This window comes from Gouania willdenowi, chromosome 8 (assembly GCF_900634775.1).
Source record: "Gouania willdenowi chromosome 8, fGouWil2.1, whole genome shotgun sequence".
Classification (NCBI taxonomy): domain Eukaryota; kingdom Metazoa; phylum Chordata; class Actinopteri; order Blenniiformes; family Gobiesocidae; genus Gouania; species Gouania willdenowi.
In genome coordinates, this window is record NC_041051.1 from 10151391 (window position 1) to 10171136 (window position 19746).

The following is a 19746-nucleotide window of genomic DNA, read 5'->3' on the forward strand; positions in this document are numbered from 1 at the left end:
CCCTCTTCAGGTGACACTCGGTTCAACTCCACCCTGCTCGGCCATTTTTGTAGTTTGATAGAAGAGATACGGCTATGTAGCGTCCATCCAGCCTTACATGTTTGAGCCAGAGTCTGACCTGGCGGAGCGAGATGAAAATGAAGATGATGAACCTGCAGAACCCTAACAAGTGAGCTAACACAAGCACCGAGCTAACGCTAGCGCCAAGCTAACGTCACGAAATGCATTTTAATACAGTCTTTTCGAAGACAAAAACGGCAAAATGAAATGACTAATGAAAACTTTAGACTTAAATTAAATCACGTAGGCCATATCATCAAGGATCTAAAATGAGCACACAGCGCTAACATATGAAGACGGTGCAACTGCTAATGCTAACAAAACAATGACAGGGACGTCTTATCATCACACTTTTTAGCGTTATTTACAGCTTACCGAAGTGCTCTGTTCGTCGTCTCCAAAGATAGAAGGAATTGAACCCTCAATCAGACAAAGTCTTTCGGCAAATCCTTCTTTATACTGGCGGAGGTTGCTGGGTTAGGGTTAGGGTTGTTCGAAGTGTTGGACCTGGAGTTGATGTACTAATTTGGCAGTTCCGCTGCAAATACTGTGATGTATTAGTTCAAAAAACGTAATAGAGAATAGAGAAATCGAAACAGATTGAAAAATATGAGCAAAACAGAATATAAAGATATCTACGGAGCACCTGAAGAGACTAATTTGATTTTTTCTGTACTTCTAAGCACTCTAAATATACAACAAAATGCATTTAAGGGCTAAAAAAGTGGATTTAGCATGATATGTCCCCTTTAATATTTAAAATTTATATTTAACATTTTGATTTATATTTAACATTTTGATTTATATTTAACATTTCAATTTAAATGTAACATTTAGATTTGGATTTTACATTTGGATTTAACATTTTGATTTATATTTAACATTTTGATTTATATTTAACATTTTGATTTATATTTAACATTTTGATTTATATTTAACATTTTGATTTATTTTTAATGTTTAATATTTAGATTTAGATTTTAGATTTAGATGTAACATAGACATTGTATTTTTATGAGAACATTTACAAATAAATCAGAAATTTCACAAACATTGCTGTAAATCTGGTCAAAAGTAACGTAAAAAAAATCACATGCATTCGTTAAACTTGGTTTGTTGCTAAATGTTGCAAAAAGTTGCTGTTTATTTTAACATGCACAACTTTACAATCGGTGCCCTATACTTCTTAGATGTGAGATTCTCTACGTGAGGAGGTCTTATCCTGTCTGAGAGGTGTCAGGTCTGTCGAACATCTCCCCTCTTTATCTTCTTCGTCGTCTTCTTCCTCCTCCTCCCTGCTGATGAAGGCCATCTCATTCTCATAGCAAAAGGAGTTGGCTCTAGATGATGGAAATTTTCTCTCCCCCATGTCCTTGGCGCTGCACCTGGGAGTGGATGCTACTTCAAATGTCTTGTGGAAGTAGTTGAAATCTATTTTGTACTGACTTTTCTCCTCAAAGATAATGGGTTCAAAGCGATGTCCCCAAAGGATCTCAGACGACAGGTAAGAGCTGCGCGCCTGTGTTGTCATTGCGGTCGCCTCCACCAATCCTTCGAGTATGATTACGATTTCAAAGTCGGATGTCTCCAGGTCTTGCTTGCTGATGCCGAACAGAGGACTTTCTTCATCGATCTCATGTGTGACCGTGATAGGAGTAACCAGAAACAGGCGATCCGTGCCTTTGTCGTAGCCCACGTTCATATCCATCTGATCCATGGGGATGTACTCGCCTTCCTCCGTGTATCGAGGCTTTACCAGCTGAGCTCGCACATGAGCTTCTACGATGTGGCTCTTTCGTAGATTAGCAACCCTAAACATGAGGCAAAGCTTCCCATCACGCAGTGCGATGACTGCGTTGTGACTGAAAATGATTGTCTGCGCGCGCTTTTTTGGCCTTGCCATCTTGGCCATGATAGCGCCGATCATAAAGGCATCGATGATGCAGCCGAGGATGGACTGAAAAACTACCATGAAGACAGCTGCGGGACATTCCTCCGTCACACAGCGAGCTCCGTAGCCAATAGTTGTCTGGGTCTCCACAGAAAACAGGAAAGCTGCCACAAAAGTGTTGACCTGTGAAACACACGGAATAAAACTCTCGTCTTCTGCCTGATGCTCCATATCACCGTGCATGAGGCCAATGACCCAAAACGCCAGGCCAAACGTCAACCAGGAGACCACGAAAGCCAGGCTGAACAGCAGGAACATGTATCGCCAGCGGATGTCCACACACGTGGTAAAAAGGTCCGAAAGGTACCGCTGGGACTTTTCGTCCATGTTGGAGAAGTGGATGTTGCATTGGCCCCCCTTGCTGACAAACCGGCTCTGGCCTTTGCGTCTCGTGTGGATCTTTCCGTTGCCAAAGCTGCCCACAGCAGGCATGGTGTTCAACCTCAGGCCTCCCTCTTCACAGGACAGGAAGCTGTGGTGTTTATGGGCTCTTCCCACACTCATAACTCCGCAGGGCACTTCAAGTCCCTGAAAACAGGAGACAGGTGGAGTATTAATAGACTACATTATATGTACCGGTAATTGCAAATTGCATCGACATGACACTGGGAGAAAAATGTTTTCACCTAATCTTATGTAAATAATTAACATTACCGTGTCAGAGGTTCACACTGTTATCACCTTTGTGCATCAGGATCATTAGTCAAAACCAGTGGAGATGCATTTTTACAATTAAATTCCCCAGTGCATGATTAAATCTAGTCTTCTCTTCTCATTTTTCTCTCCTCGGGATTCTAAGTATGACTCAGTATGAGTTTCGCTATTTAAGTCAATGATTAGCACATTAATGGAAAAAAAAGAAAAAAAAGAAAAAAAAAAAAACAATGATGTGATTTTGCTCTGAATGTCAAATGAATTTCTGTGAATGCAACCATGTCGGAAATGAACTGAATAAATAAAATAAAAAAATGGTGGTTGTAAGAGTAGTTGGTTTATGCAAGATTTCAGTATTATTTAAGTCCGTCTTCAGTTTGTTTCCTCTCAGATTTCCTTGTCAAGCTGCACAGTGTTTATCTAAGTCACACACAACATTTAAGCCAAATTGGAATTTTGTTTACATTTTTTGTGTTACATGTATGATGATTTCAATACTGTATAATTCTGTTATGTAAGGTGGGGATGAGGGGGAGGTTGGGACTCAATTGCAGAGACGAAGGAGGTAGATGTCAGGGACTATAGGCTGAGGATCACCTTCTACTGGTGGGAGGGTCACATGTTCTGGGCGGTCCTGTCAGCACCACACCTGTAGCCAGTCTCCTAATCATCATGTCACCTATATATATCCTGTCTGTGTGTCTTACTCTTGTTGGTCTGTTAGTCTTTCATGTCTGGTCTGTCCTAATTGTCGGTCTGGAGTCCAGGTGGGCCACGAGCCCAGGTTGAAGATCGTCCTGCACCTCACATCAGTCTAGTGTCTGCTCTGTAAAGAATAAAGACTTTACCAAGTAACCCTGCCTCTGAGTCCTGCAATTGGGTCCTGTCTGCTACCCGTGACAGCAGATAGGGAGGAGTAACTCTCAACTACAAATCTATTTGACTAAAAAGCAAAAACCAACAAACCGAGAATAAAGAAATGACTAAGAGATGCAAAATTACAACTATATAAAAAAAAAATAAGGTTTACAACAATGCTGAAAAAAATAAGTATACGTAAGAAACACTTTATTATAGGCAGGCTATAAAAAGAGAGGGCGGTGTTACATCTAGGTGGGGGGGAACAAAACAGGAAAGAGGGAGTCACTCACTTATTAACACAGACTTAAAAATTATTTCCAAAGCACTCACATCCAGGTTAGAGAAAGTAGTACAGTCAATTATACACCAAGACCAGACAGGATTTATTAAAAATAGACACTCCACAGACAATGTGAGAAGACTGTTTAATGTGATCAACATGGCACAGAACTCTAAAAAGAAAAAAATAATCTTATCACTCGATGCAGAAAAAGCATTTGATAGAGTAAACTGGTCATTCCTCCTAACTGTCCTTGGCAAATTTGGCTTCGGAGAATCATTCATACAATGGATCTCCACCCTGTACAATAAACCTAAGGCCTCAGTAACCACAAACCAAATAACATCCCAAAGCTTCACACTGCAGAGGGGAACCAGACAAGGCTGCCCACTCTCACCTTTGCTTTTTGCAATATTCGTTGAACCTCTCGCAGCAGCTGTACGTCAGAACTCTGTTATTAAAGGAATCCACTCATCCATCTCAGAACACAAAATTAATCTTTACGCGGATGACATCTTACTCTATTTGGAAGAACCGCAATCCTCTTTAGAGGAAGTATTTAATCTAATAAACAGCTTCTCTAAATTATCAGACTATTCCATTAACTGGACAAAATCATCAATCCTCCCTTTGACAAAAAACTCATGGAATCCTGCAAACCAAAATCCACAACACCCCTCCACCACAAATACAATTAAATATCTAGGCTTAAATATATCACCAAACTTAAATGAATTAATTAAACTAAATCATGATCCGATGTTGGACAAAGTCACAGAAGATCTGCGGAGATGGAACAATCTCCCCATCTCACTACTTGGCAGGATAGCTTCAGTTAAAATGAAAATCTTACCTAAAATAAACTACCTGTTCTCAATGATACCACTGAAACCACCAAAACAATGGTTTCAAAGATTAGATTCTGCAACTACAAAATTCTATACTAGAAATAAAAAACCTAAAATAAGCCTTTCAACCCTTCAAAAAAACAAAGACGAGGGTGGTTTAGAAGCCCCTAATTTCATGCATTATTACTTAGCAAACCAAATATTATATTTAACAGAGTGGCTAAAACCAAAAGAATACTACAACACCTGGCTAGAAATAGAACAGTTAGACTGCAAACACATTAAACTCTCTGATCTCCCTTTTATCACTGCGACCCTCAAACATCACAACTGCTTTAAAAACCCACTAATTGCCTCCACACTGACTGCATGGTGGAAAGCCCTGGACATCACAAATGTCCAATTAAAAATTAGTATACTGTCTCCAATCTGGCACAACCCTGACTTTAAAAATAAAAAAACACCACTCTATCTGAAAACATGGGAAGAGAGTGGAATCACTCATCTCCAAGACCTTTTTGAAAATGACAAGATCAGGCCATATAACAATCTAACCCAAGCATTCGATATAAATAAAAGTAACTTTCTACAGTACTTACAAGTAACAGAGACAATAAAGAAAAATACTCCACTAGACTTAACTACTTTACAACCTCCAGAACTGGCTATATATATGAAAAAAATCTCAACAAAATCAAAAAAACTCTCAAAAATATACAGAGCGCTCTCGAACACTAACTGTAATTACTTACCAATCGCGAAGTGGGAGGCCGAACTCTCAATCACCCCGAGCACTGATTTCTGGACAGAAATTTGTTGTAATACTTTTAAGATGACAAAAAACACAAACCTTCAGCTAATTCAATACAAGGTCCTCCACAGATCCCACACTACCCAACAGAAAATGCATAAAATGGGCTTCTTAGCAACAGACATCTGCTCTCAGTGCACCCAGAATACAGCGGATTCCTATCTACATGCCTTATGGCTTTGCTCCCCAGTTCAACACTTTTGGATTCTAATCACTGAAAAACTGTCCTCCATTTTGGACTGCAGGATTCCTTTATCTCCAAATCTTTGTTTGATTGGAGACCTGACAATGCTTCAACTTCCAGCAAACCAATCACAATCAATCCTTGCGGCACTAGCCATAGCAAAAAAAACAATATTACTAAATTGGAAAGACAAAAAATCCTTAAACATAAACCAATGGCAAAATCTCCTCACAGAATTTATTTCCATGGAAAAGATGTCTGCTCTCAGAAAACAAAAAAAAATAACGTGCTTTGAGGAGCGTTGGACTCCTTTTTTAATTGCATTAAATCTAAATTTTTAAAACCCTGATGATCTAGCCTGCAAGCGACTGCCAGCACCACTCTTTACTAACGCACTAGCCCAACTGTAAGCTTGGGCCACCTTGGGCCTCTGGGGTGGTCTTGGCCGGGGTGGCTGGGGTGGGTTGCCGGGGTCTCTTGTTGCCTCGACACGGGTGTGCATTCCTTCTGGGTGTTCACGAGGTCCCGGGGCTGTTTGATTTGGCGCTGTTGCCCCTCGCGTGCACATCTGGTTGGTCTCTGGGGCTGGGGCCCTGCGTGCTCCCCTGCCGCTCCTTCCCCTTGCTCCCTGTCCCCCTGTCTCGTCCTCCCCCCCCCTCCTCCTTTGCTCTTGCGCCCGCCATCCTGTTGGGTTGGGTTTGGGGGGCTCCCGTTGGCCTGGGGCGCTGGTGGGGGGGCTGTGGCTCCCGCCTGGGGGACGGGCGGTGCCGTGCCGGGTGGGTTGGCTGGGGGGTGGTCTCGTTGGGGGGCCTGGGGTGGTGGGGTCCTTGGCTCCGGTCCGGGGGGATCCGGGGTGGGGGTGGCTTTGGGGGTGGCTGCTGCCCGGGGTCGGCGATTGCCTCCTGGGTCGCTGGGTGGCGGGGTGTGGCTGTGGGTTGCTCCGTCGGCCCTTGCGGGTCCTAGGCTTGGCTCCCTGGGGCGCGCCTTTGCCAGGGATGTCGCTTGCGCGGCGAGCCAGGCGGGGCCCCCTCCGGGGCTTTTTGTTTGACCGCAATGGCCGGGGTGTGGCCGTTACGGCTAGAGGGGTGGGGTGGGGGGTGCTATGGGGTCTCCCCGGGGGTCGTATTGGGTGGGTGTGCGGGGGCGCGGCGCGTGGTTCTTGGCCTGGTGGATCCTTGTCGGGATTGGCTGGTCTGCTGGCTGGGTGCACCGGGCGCCGTGGGCGCGATTCCGGGGCGGGGGTGCCCCGGGGGCGGATCCTTGGTCTACGTTTCCGGGGGAGTGCTCTCCTGCCATCTGCCCGGGGACCGGCCGCGGCTCGTGGCGGCGCTGCGCAGCCTTGGGCGGGGCGGGGCTGGTGGCCTCGGGCCCGCTGTCGTCCGGGGTGGGCTGGCGTCGGGGGGGTGTCTCGTGCCGGTGCGTGGGTCGTCGGGGATCGCCTCCGTGGGGGGGGGGGGGGGGGCTCCATTGGCGCCGTTGGGGGGGGGGGGGGGGGTCCGGGCTGGGGGTGCTTCGGTACTCCGGCTTGCCGGTCCGTGGCTGGCGGGATGGCACTGCTTGGCGGTGGATGGCGTCCTCTCTAGTCGGGGGGGCCGGGGCCGCCTCCCGGTGGAGAGTGTTGTATCGTGGCGCCGGGTGGGCCTGTGCTGGCCCTGGTGCGGGCGCGGGCCTCCCCCCTGCTCGGCCGCTCCCCTTGGCGGCGGGGTGGCGTTGCTCCGGGCCGGCGTGCGGCGGGGGTCGCCCCCTGGGGCGTCGGGGGATGGGGTTGGTGCCTGGCTGTGCCCGGGGGTGGGGGTTGTCGCCGTGCTCCGCGGGGCCGGCGCGGTCTGGGGGGTGCCGTGGGGGGGGGTCTCTGGCTGTGCTGCTCCGGGGCCCACAGTGCCACTTGCCCGTCTGCGCCATCTACCCTCTCGCGTGGCCCGCCATGCGGACGGGCCCGGCTCACACCGGACAGGCCTCCTACATGTTCACTTCACCACACTCCCAGCTGGTCTGGCTCACTCACAAAATGCACCACACACCCATACCCAACCCTTGGGGGGCTGGATGGTGGGGCTGGGGGTGGAGGGGGCCGCCACCTGTGTTACTATGTAGTGGCGTGGGGGCGGCACTCCCACCCTAGTTGCCCTACTAATCCCTCCAATTTTAATCACATCTCAACATGCCACCCCCCGGAGGGTGTATTATCACTTACACCCTCCGGCCTATTACACCACATACACATAAATCCACAGAGGCTGGATGGGGAGCACCGCTCCCCTCCATCCCCCTTCTTTTAATCACACCTTATACATTCACCAAACACACACATTCACACAGGGGATCGGGAAGTGCCTCTCCATTGGGGAATGGAGAGGCACCATAACAGGGTGGTGGGTTGGTACACACATTTGGGCCTCTCCGGTGGGGGCCTGGCTCCTCTGTTGGTGGCTGGGCCACTGCATAGAGTAAAAATACATCACGATGGTGCGGTCGGGCGTGGCGGTGGGTCTCGGAGGGGCTTTGCCGGGGTCTCTCCTTGCGGGGTCTTTCCGGGCGGTGTCGGCCTGGTGGGGCGCGGGGGTGCCTCTCCCCCTTGGGTGTGGCTTGGTGCTTGTTTCGTCTCCTGGTGGCCTTGGGGGCGGGCCCCGCGGTGTGCGGGCCCGGGGCGGCCTGCCTCGCCGGTTTGGGGGGTGGGTGTGCTGGGGGGGTGCTGGTGTCCTCACCGGGGTTGGGGCGGGGTTGTTTGGCGCCTCGGGATGATGCTGTTTACTGGGGGGGCGGCGCTAGCTGTTCCGGTGGTTGAGGTTGCTTTCGGCCGCCTGGTGGGTACGTCCTGCCATCTGCGGACTGGTGGGTGGGTCCGGGGCATCTTTGGCTGGGGGCTGCTGTCCCTTACTTGATGTGTGCCGTTGGGGTGCCTCCGTCCCCGCGGTGGGGGTCGCCGGTTGCTCGCGGGCCGGCGGGGGGCGCTGCCCCGTGGCTTGCGCCGTCCGGGGGACGGCGGGCCCTGGGCTGCTGGCCTTGTGCCGTCTGGGGCTGTGCGGTTCTGCTGGGCTGTGGCCGGGTCCTGGGCCGGGGTGGGGGGCGCGTCCCGGGGGGCTTGGCCCGGGGGCTTGCCCTTGGGGGGTCCTGTTCCCGGGGGGTGCTCCTGGGGCCCGGGGTGCTTGGCCTGCTGGCCGGGCCGGTCGTGGCGGGGGTCTTTCGGGGCGGGTGGCGCGTGCCGCGCCCTTGCGTACCTACTGGTACGGCCCCTGCTTGGGCAGTGCCCCGTGAGGCAGGGTGTCGGGGCCCGAACAGGGGGCCACATCCCGGCGGGGCGGTCTGGCTTGGCCCTTGGGGGGGGGCCCTGGCTTTAAAAAAAACTGAAGCTCGTGGCGCGGGCGGCATCAGCAGGGGGTGATCTGGGGCGCCATGGGGGGCCAGGTTGGGGTGCCTGGGGGCCGGCGGGGGGACTCCCAGCGGCCCCCTGGTGCCTTATGCGGCTTGGGGTGTGGTCGTCCTCCCTGGGCGGGCTGCTCCTGGTGCTGCATCCATTCCGGGTCCTTCTGGCCTGGGGTCGGGCCCCTGCTGGCTCTGGGCTCGCCGGCGGGTGCCCGCCGGCTGCCCGTTCGGCGCGGCTCTGGTCGTCTGCTGGGCGTGGGCTTCGGTTCCTCCGCTGGGGCCTCGGGCAGGGAGTTCTCTGGGCCCTCCCCTCGGGGGGTTGGGCGCGGGGGTGTGTGTGGGGGGGGGGGGGTCGGTGGGGTGGGGGGTCTGGGGGTTGGGGGTGGGATCGGTGGCGTGGTGCGCTGGGTCCTTGGCTCCTTGGGGCTTTCTCGGGTGTGTATGGGGGGGGCGATGGCTGCCTCTCGGCTTGGGACCTTGGGGGCGTGCGGGGGGCTGCTTGGCCGTGGGGTGGTCGCCGGGGGCCCTTAGGCTGCCCGCTCTCGCTGCTGGCCTGACTGCTTCTTCGGGCCCGGGGGCGGCTCGTGGGTTTTGCAGTGGCGGTTCTTGGAAATACATTTGTCATGTATGCACTGGCCTTGGGCTGTGGGATAACACTCATACTGGGCTCAACCTTAGACACCTTGTTCCCAAATACCTGTTTTATGGAATTTCCACTCACCTCTTCCTCTGTTCACAGCCACCACTATTATTCCTAAACCGCACACTGGTCACCAAACTGCACAATATACACAACCACAATTTCACATCGCATCACTTGGAACCTAACAACTATTCCCCACTCATTCCATATCCTATCTTGTATCCCTCTTCCCTGTTAACTTCCCCACCCCCCTCCAACCCCTCACCTTGGTGTAAACACTGCCCTCTCTTTTTTTACATCCTCCCTTTAATAAAGTATTTCTTACCCTTCCCTAGGGAGGGCTGGTGATGGTCACAATTATGCAATGAAATAAATAAATTTATTTAATTGCAATAATAAAATATGCATTGCTGTTAAAAGATTGCACTTCTTGTAGTGTTAACCTTCGACAGCATGTGCAGACAAGGTAAAAAAAAAAAAAAAAAAAAAAAAAAAAAAAAAAAAAAAAAAAAGGAAAGAGGGAGTCAGAGTAGGAAATGGAAAGGGTGGGGAAGAGTTAAAGCAGAACTAAGTAACTATTTCACCTTAATAAATTCTTCTCGTAGTCCCTGCGAGGGTAATACAAGTGTTTATGGGGTGAATGGGGGGGGGTCTTTCATCTCTCCCTGCTGTCTCTGGCCAAAAAACAGCACTTGCAACTTTCCTGCCTCCGACCCGATGGCAAGACGTACTGCTTTACGGCAGCCCAATACAAACTAATGCTATGATTACGACTTTTCTCAAACTTATATCATGGAGGAGTCAGCAAAAAAAAGGCAGAGAAGACCCTGTACAACATATATATATATATATATATGTTGTACAAGGTCTTGTCATGTCATTCGAACTAGAGAAGTGTGGTCGGATGGTGACTGAGAGAGGGAAGGTAGTCCACACAGAAGGGGTCTCACTCCCAGAAGGAACAATAGCAGACATTGAGGACAGTTACAAGCACCTCGGAATCCCACAAGCAAATGGCAACCTCGAAGAGATGACGAGTAAAGTGGCTACAGCCAAATACCTCCAACGAGTAAGGCATGTTCTAAGAAGCCAGCTCAATGGGAAGAACAAGTCCCGGGCAATCAACAGCTACTCCCTGCCAGTAATCAGATACCCTGCAGGAATAATAAGCTGGCCAAAGGATGAGATACAGACCACAGATGTTAAGACACGGAAGCTCCTAACCATGCACGGAGGGTTCCACCCCAAATCCAGCACCCTGAGACTGTACACTAGGCGTAAGGAAAGAGGCCGAGGTCTAGTGAGAGTGAGAGCCACTATCCAGGATGAAATATCCAAGATCCATAAGTACGTCATGGGAGGACAAGCCCCTACATGGGATGTACCACTGAAACATAACTGAAGTGGCGGATATCAGGAAATCATACCAATGGCTAGACAGAGCTGGACTGAAGGACAGCACAGAGGCACTCATCATGGCTGCACAGGAGCAGGCCTTGAGCACCAGAGAAATAGAGGCCCAGATCTACCACACCAGACAAGACCCCAGGTGTAGACTGTGCAAAGAGGCCCCTGAAACAATCCAGCACATAACGGCAGGGTCTAAGATGCTGGCAGGGAAAGCTTACATGGAGCGCCATAACCAAGTGGCTGGCATGGTGTACAGGAACATCTGTGCAGAGTATGGGCTGGAAACCCCAAGGTCAAAGTGGGAAAGTGGGAAACACCTCCAAAGGTGGTAGAGAATGACCGAGCTAAGATCCTGTGGGACTTTCAGATACAGACGGACAGAATGGTAATGGCGAACCAACCGGACATTGTGGTGGTGGACAAAGAGCAGAGGAAAGCCGTTGTGGTTGACATAGCAATACCGAGTGACTGCAACATCAGGAAAAAGGAACATGAGAAACTAGAACAATACCAGGGGCTCAGAGAAGAGCTGGAGAAGGTCTGGAGGGTGAAGGCATCAGTGGTGCCCGTGGTCATCGGGGCACTCGGGGCAGTGGCCCCCAAACTGGAAGAGTGGCTACAGCAGATCCCAGGAAATACATCAGACATCTCGGTCCAGAAAAGTGCGAAGATACTGAAGAACCCTCAAGCTCCCAGGCCTCTGGTAGAGGACCTGAGCTTGAAGGAAAGAGAGACCGCCCGCGGTGGGTGAGGAAGAGTTCTCTTCTATATATATAAATAAATAAAGACCTGTCCGAGGAATGGAGCAACTCCATGCTGTGACAGCTCAGCTCACACACTGTCATTGCGGCAACACACACTCACAACCCAGTGCTCCATCAGGCAGCACACACACAAATATCCATCCATCCATTTTGAGAGCCACTTTGTCAGCACACAAACAAACACATCATACACATTTCAACACTCCCTTCCGTATCACTCCCACATTATTCATTTATTTTACTTGTCTCTCTTCCTTATACTGTTCACATTGTCACATGGGACTATATGTGTGAATACACCCTTAGTGTCACTGTTGTATTAGGATTTTTCAGTGATCGGTTGATACCATCTTGGGAGAGCAAAGGTGCGCATGTAGCTGTGGGGTGGGGTAGGCGGCGGGGGATGCAGAGTTTTTACAACAGTGACAAAACCAAAAGTGACCTTTAGGGGGAGCGCTAAGCGCAAGTTACTTAGGTTTGCTTTAAATGTTTTATAGTGAGAGTGAGATGTGATGTTATAGTTGTGCATATTGTGCTTATTGTGTTGTGTAATCAGTTCAGTCAGTCTGGTGACAAGTGTGAAGCTTAAGTGTAATGGTGGGGGCTGTGGACAGAGGGAAGGAGTGAGTGGTAGTACCTAAAACTGGTATTTGGGATCAGTGTGTCTAAAGTTAAGCCCAGTTTTATCCCACAGCTCAAGACATACCAGTGCATTGTAGACCAATGTATGTGCAAAAACCGCTACTGCTAACCCAAGCGCTGCCCCGGGCCCGAAGATGGGGCCAAGGAGCCCCCGGCCACTCCCCCCACAACCGAGCAGCTCCCCAGATGCCCCCGAGATCCCAAGCCAAGAGGCAGCCACCGCCCCCCACACAATCACCCGAGAAAGCCCCAGGTATGACATTACAATGGACCAGCAAACACTGTGTTCAAGCACACTTTAAGTGAGTTGTTCTCAACCTTTTCAGCCAGCGACCCCCAGAGAGTGGGGACCCCCACTGTACCTAAAGGTGGTTGAACACAGACATAGACATTGAAGAACAGTCATGTGGAGACAGGGTTAAAAATGACCAAAAATGGTGGAAAAGGTTATTTTAAAAACCACAGCAATTGGTTAAAAGTTACAAAATAGAGTGGCCAAAAACAGACAAAAAAAGTAGTCATAAGGGTTCAATGTGTCAATATTGGCTTAAAAGTGGCCAAAATGGGAGAAGGTGGGGTTGGAGTAATGTAAACTAAAAAAATATGAATAATTGAATTAAACTGGCAAATAATGCACCTGACAAATCATGAATGCGGTTAAATTGGTAAAAAAAAAAAAAAAAGAAGAAGAAGCATGAAATATGGTGAAAATAATGGATCAACATGTGTGACATTAGGTGGGAAAATGGTGGAAAGGGTGTTAAAGTGTCAAAAATATCTCCAGAAAAGGCATTGAAATTTGATGGAGAAGTGGCAGAAATGGAAGTAATGAAGCAAAAACACATTAAAAGGAGAAAAAACATGGCAAGAAAAAATAGGTTAGAATATGGCAAGTTTAGTATAGCTGCAGAAAAACAATAAAAATAACCAAAAATTGGCTCAATTTTCCTTTTCTTTTTTTTTTTTTTGATATTCTGTTTCTTGAAGGCATGTGGTGACCCCCTCTCAGTGTCTCGCTTAACCAAAAGCAGTCCTGACCCCAAGGTTGAGAACCCCTGCTTTAAGTAGTGAGGTATAGTAGGAGACACAGCACACCTGCATGGTGACAAGAAAGAGGAGCGAATCCCACTCATCCTCTAAAAATAACAAAACATGGGGTGTTGTAAGTGGGAACAGACTGACAAACAATATAATAATAAGACAACTGGCTTAAATCAAAATATGACTGAAAAACAACCCAGAACATGGTTTGAACTCACGACCTGTGTCACAACTGGATTAAAGCAGTTAATAACCCCAGTCGTGCTAATTTCAATGATGAATTGTATGGATGGCTCTTTCACATGAGGTGCGTGCGTGTGTGTGTTTTCTGCTGGCACAGCTAACATATGCAATGAGGCTGCATGACTCCCCTGTGAGGCTCCACTGAAAAGTAACACAGGCTAAAAAAGATGGGCCAGCACCCTGGTACCACAGCGGAGACAGTTTGAGAGCACAGGGCTTATAAATTGAAGGGATCGCCTTGTGCACAGTAGTGGGAAATATCTAAAGAATAATTAAAGTTTGGTTTTTCGAGTTTCTAAGATGAAGATTAGCTTGACCTCTTTCATCTTTAAGCTGCAGGAAGGGTCATAAAAAACTGCATTTTGTTTTAATTTGCAGGTGCACAAAAGCATCGAAAGAACTGAATTGGCTGCTCAGAAACAAAAAGATGACTGCATATAATGTCAGATTATCAAATGAAATTGCATGAATAAATTCTGCTGTATTCACAGTTTTAGAAACTTTTTGACCTAATTATGTGAGTATCTTCATTGTTAAATAATTCCACACACAGAAGTTTGTGAATAGCTGGTCCACGTAATGTGAAATCAATTTGCTAAACATATTGTAACTGTGTCACTAATATTGATATTTGAACAAGTTCTATTAAAGAACACATTTTTCCACTTTTCATTTGACTAATTTTGATATAATATACATAATACATAATATAGCTACAATTCTAATGAAAATATGTAAACCTCCAACATGAAAAATAGGTTTAATGAACAAAAGTTGATATTTACCGATTTAAAAAAAACTGTGAAAAAGCAAAAAACATATGGCTGCATTTTAGAATAGTACTTTTTGACCTACTTCAAACTTTGCATCATCAAAACCACTTCCTGGTCATTTGTCATTGTGTGGATTTCCTTGTAACTGTTCATTTGCACATTTCCATGACTCATCAAACTAACAGTTTTTCTCTGATGAGGCCTAAACTAGAAGTCGTCTCACGTTTTGAATCACCTGCAGGTCACCATAATGTGTCCCATCCGTCTGCACCTTGTCCAATGGAATGCCTGGTAAACTTATTGGGTTCCAGGACTTTTCTGGGTGGGCTCAGGTCAGACACCAAGCTGAAGAAGACCCTGGAAAACCATCAACGTTTTCTGCTTTTTGTTTGACAGTCAAAAAAATATCCAAAATGACCTCTAATCATACGTGTACATTCAATCAGACACCTGAGTCATGAGGGAGAAATTTAATTTTTTTGGAAACAGGTTTGAAACAATGCAAATAAAGTATTCATTTTATTTATTTATTATGTTTTTTTGCAAATGGTGGCAGACACTCAACAAGTCAGCAATAGAAAGAAAAAACCAGAGGTATAAAGAATATATCCTACTCAAGTACAAGTACTTGATTGAAATTGTACTCAGAAGCACAAGTAAGTCATACATGAAATACTCAAGTACAAGTAAAAAGTAGCTCAATTATCTCTAAAGTGAGGCATCTTTTATCACAATCAGATCTGGAACTGGTCATACACGCATTTATATCATCTCGTATTGACTACTGTAATTCTGTTTTTACATGTTTTAATAAGTCGACCCTAAACAGACTCCAGATCGTTCAGAACGCTGCTGCCAGACTTTTAACTGGTGCTTCTAGAACATCCCATATTACCCCCATTCTTGCTACTCTGCACTGGCTTCCAGTTAAGTTTCGCATAGAATATAAAATATTAGCTCTCACGTTCCGAGCGTTACATGGTCAGGCCCCTAAATATATCTCTGACTTGTTGTTCCCCTACTCATCAGGGCGATGCCTTCGGTCTTCAGGTCAGGGTCTCCTAAAGACCCCAAAAACTACATTTAAGACCAGAGGAGACCTGGCGTTCCAGGCTGTAGCTCCCAGACTCTGGAATAACCTGCACCAGTCTCTCAGGGAGCTCAACTGTGTGGTCACTTTTAAAAAACTGCTGAAGACTACACTTTACAGTAAAGCTTTTAGTTAACTGGATTCTAATTTTTATTTATCCTTTAATGTTGCTGTTCTTATGATGTTTATGCACTCTTGTTTTATTATTCTATTGTGTTGCACTTTTACCACAACTCTGTACAGCATTTTGTGATTTTATCTGCAAAAAGCGCTTTATAAATAAAACTTACTTACTTACTTACTTACTAATTAAATAGTACTCAGAGTAAAAATTACTAGTTACTTTCATTACAACACTTTGCTAATAAATGTTGCCACGGTTCCCTTACATACAGTAAACATCTCATGTATAAACTTAAAAATTAAGAGATCAAATCTTGCACAATTGGAACTTAATTTATTTTCCTCAAAGGCATCTGTATAAAATAAATGGTTTGTCAATACATGCAATTCTTTTTTAAATGAAATAACACCAAGGAATTAAATTCAAAATAAAAGAATTACCCCCCAGTGGTGCTTCTAGGTGTAACACCCAATGACATTAATGATAGTGAGGAAATATCTGTTCACAGCAGGTATATTACTTTAAGGTGGTTAAAACCGGACCCCCCTACTTATGATATCTGGGTTCAAAAAAATCAAAGAGTCTATCATATGAAATATAGAGATCTATATATCTGAGTTTTGGTTGGAGAAGACTTACAATGTACCTCCTTTTGCTTCTGCTGTTTTTATTATTTGTCATTGGTACTTAGCATTTTTGTTTACCCTTGTATCTTTATACATGATTCTACATATTGATCAATATACAGTAGATATGTATACATGTAATTATATGTGTCTTAAAGACTAACTACAATATTGTCTATTTCTAACATTTTATTATTTAGTTGTCGTTGTTGTTGTTGTTTTACCTATTCCAAGACTTGTTGCTTCTTTGTTTTTGTAGTAGGGAAACGTCTTTTTACTGCACTGTGTTGGCTGAAATCAATAAAATCTTAGTAAAATAAATCAAAAAAATAAAAAATTATCAGGCTCTAGTTATAGTTACATTTATGAACTGTAAAACTGAGAAAATAACCGTCATTCAGTGCTGTTTTGGCGCCGTGCATTACGTTTCATCTGGTTGGTCGGCTATGATGTAATGCATTTGATTGTTGTCTGGTTATTTAATTTTTTTTAACTGTCCGTTGATCATTTTAAAGCAAAAATTCATAATTTACTCAGTAACTGTTGGGTGTAAAATCAAAATTAAGTGATGACTAAATGACTGATTTAGAAACATACTAAAAAAAAAATGTACAAGTACCCATAAAAACAACTCAATTACAGTAACGTGAGTATTTATAATCCATTACTTTCACCTGTGGAAAAGGAAAATAAAATCATGTATCTTACCTTGTTTGTAGTTGATAACACAAACAGGTTAACTTCCACCTTTCTGTTTCAGCCAATGTCCAGGTTTTCTAGCCAAACTGTGGCATGATCTCCCTCCAAGCTTCCCTCACTTCTTCTCTTCTTCTCTGTGTAGATCCACTCCGTCCTCTCAGGGAAAATAAACATATATCTATGTCTCTCTGTCTATATTGAGATGTTTTCCTTTTTTCCAGTATATATTCCAGACATAAACAGGTGGTTACAAATGACAATATGTCTTCATTGGTGTAAAAGAGGAATAATCTCACTCCAAAGTTGCAAAGCAGCACTCCTGCAGCGTTGTGTGTTCAAAGAAATCCACTCTTCACATCGTATTTCAGAGTAACAGGCAGTTGGTGCTCCTTCTGTCCCATGTGTCTTGGACTTTCTTAGTATATCTGCCATCTGATCTTGTTGTGCTGCAGATCTCACGCTGTATCCAACATCGAGTGCTCAGTGCTCAGCTCCAGTGCTGCATGCCCTCCCTTTAATTGTGTCACTGTAGATATTTGGCATTTGAAGATTGTATGCACAAGATGATAGCTGAGTGTGTAATGAAGGAAAGAAGCACCTATGGGTGCAGCACATCTACTGATTGATTAATGTTAAACAATGAAATGTAGACAAATATACTTCGTAAGGTAAGTGAAACATTTGTTATGTGCATGTAATGTGGTAAACACTGCAGTATTGTCTTATTTTCCCACTCAGTGTTATAGTCTTTTTGTAGCAGACAGACCACTGAGTGGGTGATGTGTCCATTTGGACTCATTGAGAAACAGCAGCTCCTGTGGAACATGCTGAACACTGTGTAAGCTGCAGCTCGCTGAACAACACATTTGTGTAAAGCCTGCTGAGATGAAGGCAAATAGCATTATTGTTGCATAGTGTTACATTTTTTAAGAACTGGTAGAACCAAGCCAAGATTGTTAAACAGAAATTATATTAATGAGGTTTTTATATTTTAGAATTGAACTTCAGGCAAGGCAAGGCAAATTTATTCACATAACGCTTTTCATAAACAATTCAATTCAATGTGCTTTACATCAGGGGTTCTCAACTGGTCTCACACTGGGACCCACGTATGCCACGGTCATTAAACTGTGACCCCAACCAAATTTAGATTTTCAAAAACAGCTGGTGAAAACACACATACTGTATATAATATTTTTTTAAACATAAATCTATTTATTTTCCTGTCAAAAGGAGAGTTTCTTTCAAAATAAAAGACAAGTCCAACATGAGAGACATTATTTATTTATCCCGACCCACAAGTTGAGAATCGCTGCTTTACATGATCAAAAAGTGCAACAGAAAACATTCAACAACTTAAAAATCAATAAGAACATTAACATCAGCAGCAAAAACATTTAAAATCTGCACAAAAAAAAACCCATTAAATTTACAACAAAATCTCCCTTTCAATCAAACACAGTAAAAAAAAGAGTGACTTTAACTTGGATTTAAGTTTCCATGTGACACTGACTTCAGCTCTGCTAATAGTTTGTTTCACTTCGTTGCAGCATAACAACTAAAAGCAGTCACCATGTTTACTGTGAACTCTGGGCTCCACTATCTGATCTGTGTCCATAGATCTGTGAGCTCTGGGCTCCACTATCTGACCTGAGTCCATAGATCTGTGAACTCTGGGCTCCACTATCTGACCTGTGTCCATAGATCTGTGAGCTCTGGGCTCCACTATCTGACCTGTGTCCATAGATCTGTGAGCTCTGGGCTCCACTATCTGACCTGTGTTCATACATCTGTGAGCTCTGGGCTCCACTATCTGATCTGTGTCCATAGATCTGTGAGCTCTGGGCTCCACTATCTGATCTGTGTCCATAGATCTATGAACTCTGGGCTCCACTATCTGATCTGTGTCCATAGATCTATGAACTCTGGGCTCCACTATATGACCTGTGTCCATAGATCTGAGAGACCTGCTGTGTTCATACCTGACTAACATCTCACTGATGTATTCTGAACCAAACCCATTCACACATTTATACACCAGCAGCAGAACATTAAAGTCTATTCTGTGGGGGAGATATGCATTTAATCATGTGTTTAATGACAAAGAAAATATTTAAAAATTGTTGGATCAAGTATAGTACTACATTTTCTACAATCATGAAAACATCCTAATCATGGTCGGAATGACTAACTTTGTATTATTTTATTGTGCATGCTTGTGTCAGATGTCAGATTTTGATCTTTTTTTTATCTGCTTTTAATTTGATGTAATTAATAATTTGGTATAAGGGTTGTGATTCATATTATAATTTAGTTTTGTACTTTAATGATGTTTGGATGTGCACTGCTCAGTAGATAATGTGCTGTGTAGAATCAGTCAATCATCATTTGAAAGTTGGGAGTTGAATCTTAGACTTCTTTATTTTTTGAGGAAATTTGTTTGTTTTTTGGATTATTTGAGTTTAATTCATTCACTAAGATTTGTGGACAAAACAGCAATTTAAAAAAAAAATAATATCTTACAAATTAAAGTAGCAATGCAAATGTTTTTTTTTATCATTAAAAAAATCATAGTTAATCCTTATTGTCTTTAAAGGTCCTATATCATGCAAATCAACTTTTTTGATCTTTTAACCTTGTTACAATGTTAATTCCTTATCAAAAACACCCCCAAAGTAT

At 45.1% G+C, this 19746-nt stretch overlaps 1 protein-coding gene across 3 annotated transcripts; it reads right to left on the bottom strand.

Annotated features, from left to right (window-relative positions):
- Positions 1-1113: 1113 nt before the first annotated feature.
- kcnj12b (potassium inwardly rectifying channel subfamily J member 12b) lies at positions 1114-17560 on the bottom strand. 3 transcript variants are annotated; one of them, XM_028455557.1, is made up of 3 exons: positions 17077-17560; positions 14764-14885; positions 1114-2539 (listed from the first exon to the last, which is right to left on the bottom strand). In XM_028455557.1, the coding sequence occupies exon 3, from the start codon at positions 2513-2515 to the stop codon at positions 1247-1249; it is 1269 nt and encodes a 422-aa protein (XP_028311358.1). In that variant the 5' UTR covers positions 2516-2539; positions 14764-14885; positions 17077-17560; the 3' UTR covers positions 1114-1246. The 3 variants fall into 3 exon arrangements, with proteins under 3 accessions (XP_028311358.1, XP_028311357.1, XP_028311356.1); XM_028455556.1 differs by having other exon boundaries at positions 14752-14885; XM_028455555.1 differs by lacking the exon at positions 14764-14885.
- Between the last annotated feature and the right edge of the window lie 2186 nt (positions 17561-19746).